This window comes from Magnolia sinica, chromosome 13, assembly GCF_029962835.1.
Source record: "Magnolia sinica isolate HGM2019 chromosome 13, MsV1, whole genome shotgun sequence".
In the NCBI taxonomy this organism is placed as follows: domain Eukaryota; kingdom Viridiplantae; phylum Streptophyta; class Magnoliopsida; order Magnoliales; family Magnoliaceae; genus Magnolia; species Magnolia sinica.
The window spans coordinates 43,446,585-43,456,043 of NC_080585.1; the positions used below are offsets into that span (position 1 = coordinate 43,446,585).

At 37.2% G+C, this 9,459-nt stretch overlaps 1 protein-coding gene across 1 annotated transcript; it reads right to left on the reverse strand.

Annotated features, from left to right (window-relative positions):
* Nucleotides 1–3,317: 3,317 nt before the first annotated feature.
* LOC131224254 (uncharacterized) lies at nt 3,318–9,226 on the reverse strand. The gene is made up of 5 exons (XM_058219789.1): nt 8,986–9,226; nt 8,764–8,899; nt 6,399–6,550; nt 4,221–4,282; nt 3,318–3,475 (listed from the first exon to the last, which is right to left on the reverse strand). The coding sequence occupies exons 1-5, from the start codon at nt 9,078–9,080 to the stop codon at nt 3,318–3,320; spliced, it is 603 nt and encodes a 200-aa protein (XP_058075772.1). The 5' UTR covers nt 9,081–9,226.
* Nucleotides 9,227–9,459: the final 233 nt, after the last annotated feature.

Consider the following 9,459-nt stretch of genomic DNA (forward strand, 5'->3'; position numbering starts at 1 on the left):
TCCTCTTCAACGGGCACCTAGCGAGCTGAAAAGCTTTGTTGATAATGTCTTGTTTTAGCCTGATCAAAAACTCTGTATATGACAACCACGACCTAGTGTGTATGACAACCACGACCGAGTCATATGATCGTGGTTCACATGCACATTGGATCGTGATTGTCATTCAGCATTGGTTCGTGGTTGTCATCCAACGTTGGATCGTGGATCGGATTAGCAACCACGACCTGTGTAACATGAAAATCATGACCCATATCACACGAAACCACAACCTGTGTAACATAAAAACCACGACCCATATAACCTGACAACAGGTATGGGTCGTGGTTGTCATGAGGTATGGGTTGGGGTTGTCATGTTATATGGGTCGTGGTTGATATGGGTCGTGGTGAACATGCAACAACCACGACTCATATAACATGGCAATATGACCCATACCTCATAACAACCATGACCATTTCAACATGGAAACTATGACCCATGCAAACCATGACCCATTTACAAGAAAACCCCAACCCTTATAACATGACAACCACAATCTAATGTGCATGTTAACCACGATTACATGATAGGGTCGTGGTTGTCATACACACTGGGTTGTAGTTCCCAGTGTGTATGACAACCACAACTTATTGTTTGTCATATCCACGACTATTCCCTTCGGGATCAGCACACTCTTTTTCAGGAAATCGCATTAATGTCGCTATTTTACGTAATCCCTTAGAAATCAGTATGACCCTTCGGAATGTTTGACCAGCCTATAAAAGTGGTACTTGAGTTTCAAATTACTTTCACAAGCCAATCCAAACCAGAATCCTATTGCAACACCTTAAGCATTCATGTATTTCTTTGCTCTTTCAATCAAAATAATGAAGGAGATATTCAAAGAAGTCATTGAGTCATTCTTGTGTTCTTCCTTTATGGGTGATCTCTTCCCTTTCCTCAGGGATGTTAACGATCTTCCTGAAGATCAACGGCCTCCAGAGAAAATTCTGAAGACACATTCTTAACAGAGTTTTTCAGCTCACTGGGTGCCTGTTGAAGAGAACTGTTCTTCATATTATATTGTAATTATGGTCGTGTTTATCAACAGTTTTAGCTTCTCTTTTGGCAGTGACAAAAGTGAGAGTAACTTTAGCTTCTCTTCTGACAGTGACAGTGTTATATGGGTCGTGGTTTGCATGGGTCATAGTTGTCATGTTATATGGGTCGTGGTTGTTACGTTATATGGGTCGTGGTTGTCATGTTATATGGGTCGTGGTTGTAATGTTATATGGGCCATGGCTATTGTATGTTCACCACGACCCATATTGTATTGTAATTATGGTCGTGGATGACAACTTTGTACTTCTCTTTGAAGTACTCAATGACAGAAATGGTATGACCCTGGTCATCAATGGAAAATCCCATGGGTCGTGGTTGTTATGGATCATAGTTGTTATATTATATGGGTCATGGTTCTCATGTGATGTGGGTCGTGGTTGTCATGTTAAATGGGTCGTGGTTGTCATTATATATGGGTCATGGTTGTCATGTTAAATGGGTCGTGGTTCTCATGTTAAATGGGTCATGGATATGACACTTTTCCCTATGATGTGATACAAATGACTATTATATTTAAATGAAATTTATGATACATGGTGAAAATATAATTCCTTGTCAGATGTATGGAATGGATCTCATATAAACATGTTCCTACTGTACTGTTTATCTAACATCCCAACTGTGCTCAGTGGCCCACAGACCCTAAAATGACACGGCAAAAAAGGATGGGCGGCATGGGCCCAAAAAGTCTTGGCCTAGAAAGTTTCAATAGTGGGTTCCCTTGTCACAATTTTTTTCTATTATGTGACCCACACGAGCTCTGGATTAAGCTGATATTTGAGCCCTAGTCCTAAAATGACACGGCAAAAAGGATGGACGACATAGATTGTACACATGCATCAATGTGGGCCCCATGAGTTTGGTCCTTGCCCATGCGTAAAAAAGGGTTCGTACAAATCACTTTCTTGGCATTAAATACGATGTAACTTCTTATTCCCTAGAAAACCGTACAACCACAGAAACAAGGACAAGAGCATTTTGGTCCAAGTAATTTTCGGAAGCTTGTCGGAAGGCCACTTTTAGCCCAAACTTCGAGGTGAGTACAGTCAATTTCCCTTTTGGTTTCTCTCGAGCGCGGTTGGGTCAATCTAGCTTGACCGGCCTTAGCTCTGGTACATCGCATCTGCACGTAACTGATGTAGGCTCGTCCTTAATGTGGGGTCCGCTGCGGTGTTCGGGAACCACCAGTTGTTAATATGCCCAATCCTAAGTTTGGGTGTATATGGGCCTTAAACGGGTCCCACTAACTGTTTGTTTCCCTAGCTTTTGTATTTCGGGTCGTTATAGGACCACACATATGTTTTGGTATTTACATGTTTGGTTAAGTATATAAATGGATTTATCTTTATATCGCTTGCTATATTTAAGGTCTAAGGGGTTTGATGCACTCTCTGTGTGTCTGCTTAACGTAAACACATGAAAGATAATAGGAGAGCTCATTTTGACTTCTCTTTCCATTTTGTTAATCTTCATTCCACTATAATAAATCCCCATGTCAATTTTGTCCTATCAGCGTGTCCCATTTTTTCTCATATATATATATATATATATATATATATATATATATATATATATATATATATATATATATATATATATATTATTATATTATATTATATTATTTGGCTTCCATAGAAGTTAAAAGGAATACGTTAATGGTACAAATTCAATTTTAAAAAATAAAAATAAAAATAAAGACTAAAAATTAGATGGATCCAACCTGTTCAAAAGGTCTTACAGACCTGGATGAATGGAAAACACACCATATCTAAAACTTCCATGTGGCCACCAAGAAAATTTTCTACAGTTGCCATTCAATCCCACTGACTACAAAAAAAAAAAAAAAATAAATAAAATAAAATAAAATAAAATAAAAAAATAAAAATCCCTCCATTCCTTGATGATAAAAACTTTGCATGACACTGCCATTTCGAGCTGCCACCGAAAAGTTTGGCCTTCAATTTACAAAGGATCCCCATATGGGGTCGCCTCCTTCCCCACCGAAAACTCTCTAATGTCAATCTCACCTTTTCTAACATAAACAGACACCCCGATTGTAGAGTGAGAAGTTTGAGGTATTCCTGTATAAACGATTCCCTTGACTGCCACTTCCTTCTGTTCGAGCCCATCTGCTGGCCATTTCCTTCTCTCAGAATGTGGGTAAATCGGATACAACCCCTCCTCTTTAGCCCTTCTACTCTGGTTAACCAATACTCCTATTTCCACGCCTTATGGGACTGCCCTTTTAAGGCGTCCACCACTAACTTAGAGTCCAATTCGACCACCACCTTAGATAACCCAAGATTCCCGCAGAGGGCCAGGCCATCGTACACTGCTTGGAGTTCAGCACTGTTGTTGTTACCCTCCCCATAACCTATGGAAAACGCAAAAATGAGGTCCGGTTGGCTCCTCTACAAATACCTCCTCCATCCCCACTACTTCCTGAAGTTTGGTCTACTTGAGCTTCGGATCTGCTTCATTTTTTGTCCAGTGCACTTACATTGATATGAAAAAATGGATGGATAGCGTGGATATAACACACATTATAATTGGCATGCAGAACTTTACCATGTCAACACACCATTGAGATCGGTAATGTGTGCCATACCAGGCATTTTGTGTCCAATCTGCGTCTGGATGGATGGAGGATGCCTGCATGATCTCAGAAACTGGAAGATCCTAACCCTCAGATCATTGGCGTACTAATAAACGGTCCAGAAAGAAACACATGGTTGGTTATGGAAAATAAGCCAATTATTGCTGGAAAGTGATGAGTCGTCGTGACAAAAGGAGTGAGCTCGAAGTTTACTGAACCCACGCACATCTATGGCCCTCTTCACCTGCACGCCGCCAGGATGCGTAACTTCCTGACCGAAAGCTAGGTGGGGCCTACCGTGATGTTTGTCGCCCAAAAATGATACAAATCCTAAATTCAAGTGGGCTGCACAGAAAAACTTGAGTAGGTAAATGTATATCATGGAAACCTCCCTGTGTCTATCGTCATGTTTATATACCATCCATACCGTTCATAAGGTCATTCCTATTCTGATGAATTAAAAACAAAAAAAATTTAGTTTGATACAAAACATCTGAGGCCCGCAAATGTTTCAACGGTGGACGTTCAAGCCTCTGTTGTGCAGCCAACTTGAGTTTTGGATTTGCGCCAGTTTTAGTGTATGTCCTGATAGGATATGGAAAAAAACAGATTGACGGGGTGGATTTCTCACGAACAAAACAGTGGGCCCACCTAACTTCCCGTCAGTTCATGCGGAAGTCTTTCGTAGTCAATCCGCATCTCATACGACAGTGCATGTGCCATTATGGCAGACATGTGTGGCTGACCTAATGGACTCCTCATGCAGATCTTGCACGTGTGGAGTGGAGTCAATGAGAAACTCGTGGAGCAGACTCAGTTCACTCCAACGCCCAACCTCTCAGATCTTGCACGTGTGGAGTGGAGTCACGGAGAAAGTCGTGGAGCATACTCGGTTCATTCGAACGCTCAACCTCATGAGCAAAGTACTATTTTTAAATCACCACTTTTTTATACCAAGTAATAGAAAAATGTATTTACTATTGTGGTTCAATTTATGGTTTTGTTTCCATGATAAGTAGAGTTATGCTGGAATTAATTTTGCAGCTTAATTCAAATCGAATAACTATGACCCAAATCGGTACAGACCTAGTATGTGATCAAGATCTAATAACATTGATAGCCTATTCAACTACTTGTATAATATGTTAAAATGATCCGGCGACACCACTCTAATAACAACTGTAAAACACTTTCCTGAATGAAGAACTCTTATTGATGCTTGAACTGGATCTAGCATATGAGCGTAAATTTAAATTATAACTAAAGTTAACAACTACTTAATTATCACTACTGATTGCATTAAGGAATGTAAATAGTAAGTTGTTGGGGGGAAAAATAATACGTCCTATGAAAAGGAATCAACTCTACAACCAGCATGGATCCAATAGGGCTAAATCACTTAAGATGCATCTACTGGGCCGACCACAAAGTAGGTCGATACAAATGTAAGTCTATTCAAATGGCCGACCTATTGAATAGAGTCGGCATAACTACATGTCGGTCATAGGTCGGTTATATATCGACCTGACCATAGGTCAGATATAGCTCAGCCATAGGTCAGCATAACTACTACAAGAAATTCCACTTTTAGTGACGAAAATTTTCGTCACTAAAAGCCAAAATTTCATAGCTAAAGAGTTTTAGCGACGAAAATTTTCGTAGCTAAATTCGTCGCTAAAAGACCGACGTAAAAGGGTTTTATTAGCGAAAAATTCGAATCGTCGCCAAGGGTAATCTTTTTAGTGACGAAAATTTTCGTCGCTACAAAAATTTCACAAGACTTTTAGCAGCGAAAATTTTCGCTGCCAAAAATATACGTTACACTTTTAGCGACGAAAATTTTTGTCGCTAAAAAAACTTCACAAGACTTTTAGCAGCGAAAATTTTCGCTACCAAAAATATATGTTCCACTTTTAGCGACGAAAATTTTCGTCGCTAAAAATACTTCACAAGACTTTTAGCAGCGAAAATTTTCGCTGCCAAAAATATACGTTCCACTTTTAGTGACGAAACTTTTCGTCACTAAAAAAACTTTACAAGACTTTTAGCAGCGAAAATTTTCGCTGCCAAAAATATAAGTTCCACTTTTAGCGACGAAAATTTTCATCACTAAAAAAAACTTTACGAGACTTTTAACAGCGAAAATTTTTGGTGCTAAAAATATTCATTTCACTTTTAGCGACGAAACTTTTCGTCGCTAAAAAAACTTTACAAGACTTTTAGCAGCGAAAAAAAATATACGTTCCACTTTTAGCGACGAAAATTTTTGTCACTAAAAAAAACTTCACAAGACTAATTTACGCTGCTAAAAATATTCGTTCCACTTTTAGCGACGAAAATTTCCGTCGCTAAAAAAACTTTACAAGACTTTTACCTAAGAAAATTTTCGTAGTTAAAAGTCTCTATTTTTTAAAAAAAATACTCCAGCACAAAATTGCACAAAAAAATATTTTTCCTGATATACATCTGTTACAATATATACACCTGTTATAATATATTTCATCATATTCTTCCTGATATACACCTGTTATATAATATATTTCATCATATTCACATTCACATCCATATAAACCCAAACTAGGAAATCCATCCAAACATAAAAGTACATTCATCCAAACATAAACAATCTTATCCACATCACATTCATTCATGCATAAATACATATAAGTTTAACATTATAAACAAAAATATAAAAAATAACAAAGATGAAAGTGGAAGTGGTAGGGCATCGGTGGGTAAGCGTGCAACGAGTGCCTGAAACAACTTACCCCGGTAATCCTTGAACCGCTCCTTGATCATGTCGTCGACGGCATGGGAGAAGTGCGGAACACTCAAATCCAAGTCAAATTTATCCTGCAGTTTCGTAAATAATAGATTAAGGAAATAAACTTATTAAGAAAATAACTTAACCGTAAATGAACTTTTATAAAATAAATTAGGATTTATAAGTATAGGTTTAGGTTTAGGTTAAGGTTAAGGTTATGGTTAAAGTTAAGGTTTAGGTTTAGGTTAAGGTTTAGGTTAAGATTTATGTTAAGGTTATAGGTTTTGTTAAGGTTTAGGTTTAGGTTATAGGTTATAGCTTTAGGGAATTGAGAATAGGTTAAGGTTTAAGTTTAGGAAATCAGGTTTAGGTTTTGGTTTTCATGTTTAGGTTTAGGTTTAGGTTAGGAAGTTGAGATTAGAATTAGGTGTAGGTTTAGGTTTAGGGATTTGAGAATTCATTTATGTTTTAAGTTTAGGTTTAGATTTAGGTTTTAGTTTATAGGTTTAGGTTATATGTTATAAGTTTCAGTTATATGTTATAGGTTATAGGTTAAGGTTTAGGTTATAGGTTTTGGTTAAGGTTTAGGTTTAGGTTTAGGTTATAGGTTATAGCTTTAGGGAATTGAGAATAGGTTAAGGTTTAGGTTTAGGAAATCGGGTTCGAGTTCGGGATCGGGTTTAGGTTTGGGTTTTCAAGTTTAGGTTTAGGTTTAGGTTAGGGAGTTGAGATTAGGATTAGGTGTAGGTTTAGGTTTGAGATTTGAGAATACATTTAGGTTTTAGGTTTAGGTTTTAGGTTATAGGTTAAGGTTTAGGTTTTAGGTTTAGGTTAAGGTTAAGGTTAGGTTATAGGTTATAAGTTTAGGTTATGGGTTATAGGTTATAGGTTAAGGTTTAGGTCATAGGTTTTGGTTTAGGTTAAACTTATAGGTTTAGGTTTAGGTTATAAGTTTAGGTTAAGGTTTAGGTTTAGGTTATAAGTTATAACTTTAGGGAATTGAGAATAGGTTAAGGTTTAGGTTTAAGAAATCAGGTTCTGGTTTGGGATCAGGTTTATGTTTGGGTTTTCAAGTTTAGGTTTAGGTTTAGGTTAGGAAGTTGAGATTAGGATTAGGTGTAGGTTTAGGTTTAGGGATTTGAGAATACATTTAGGCTTTAGGTTTAAGTTTAAGTTTTAGGTTTTAGGTTATAGCTTTAGGGAATTGAGAATAGGCTAAGGTTTAAGTTTAGGGTTCGGGTTCGAGATCGGGTTTAGGTTTGGGTTTTCAAGTTTAGGTTTAAGTTTAGGTTTGAGAGTTGAGATTAGGATTAAGTGTAGGTTTAGGTTTAGGGATTTGAGAATACATTTAAGTTTTAGGTTTAGGTTTAGGCTTTAGGATTAAGTTTAGGTTATAAGTGTAGGCTATAGGTTCAGGTTTTGGTTAGGTTATAGGTTAAAGTTTAGGGAATTGATTTTAAGTTATAAGTTCAGGTTATAGGTTATAGGTTTTGGGATTTGAGAATAGGTTTAGGTTATAAGTATAGGTTTAGGTTAGGGTGTAGGTTAAGGTTTAGGGAATTGAGTTTAGGTTATAGGTTTAGGTTATAGGTTATAGGTTTTTGGTTAAGGTTTAGGTTATAGTTATAGGTTTTGGAATTTGAGAATAGGTTTAGGTTAGGTTTTAGCTTAAGGTTTAGGGAATTGAGTTTAGGTTATAGGTTCAGGTTATGGGTTATAGGTTTAGGTTATAGGTTTTGGGATTTGAGAATAGGTTTAGGTTATAAGTATAGGTTTAGGTTAGGTTGTAGGTTAGATTTTAGGGAATTGAGTTTAGGTTATATGTTATAGGTTTAGGTTAAGGTTTAGGTTGTAGTTATAGGTTTTGGGATTTAAGAATAGGTTTAGGTTATAGGTTAAGGGTGTAGTCCCTGCAAATACAGATATAAATACGGCCTGTCCAAATGGCTAGGCCACTCCAATGTTGTCCATAGGAAATGGACAATTCATCATGGTCATAACAGCGGTTCCCACCTTTCAGGGACCCTTGCTCAACATCCGGATAGCTTCGACGAACATCCGGGTCTGCTCCATCAATTTCGAGTAAATACAGATATAAACATGGCTTGTTCAAATGGCCAGACCACTCCAATGCTGTTCATAGGAAATGAAAAGCTTCATCATGATTATAACAGTGGTTCCCACCTTTCAGGGATCCCACTCAACATCCGGATAGTTCCGATGCATATCTGGGTCTTCTCATTTAAATAAAATGGATTATCAAGATCATTTAAATAAAATCAGGTCCACTCAACAATTTGACCAGGAGGATTCTGTTAGCATTGTTGACGACACTTCGAAACTTGTTTAAATTCATGTTACAATCTGTGGCCATTGATGCTATTTGTCTTTCTGTGAAGTTGGCGACGATTTCTGCATCAAACCCGGCGAAAGCAACCCTAATGATAAAGAACATTTCTTTCCATGAATTCATTATCTCTTTCTCTCTTTTAATTTTTTAACTTTCCATTATAATAATAACTACCTAAAATCGTGGCATTTTCTCAAGATAGAAGTCCAATCCATCCCAACTTGTGCACCTGTTAGGACAAGCAATTCAAACAACATCCTGCAACACATTTAAATGCCTAATCAGTCTCACTCTAGTCTTATATATTGAATGCCTAATGTACAGTCTCTTGAATTGGTGCAAACCATACCTGAATTGAGTGTAATGAATCAAAGAAGGAAGATATTCGACATGTAACTACATACAAGAAAGATAAAGGATATGTATATCTGGAGTGCTATTATTCTCACATGCTGTGAGAGAGTAGGGTTTCATCATATATATTAATCAACGTATAGAATTTTATGATCATATGAAGCTAAGGCATGCATGCAAACCAAAAAAGGCACTTCATAATTTAAAACAAGCATCTAAAGCTTGGTTACAAAGGTTAGAGAATACTTTCTTCAAGTGATTTTACTAATACATGCACTTTTGTGAAGAAATATA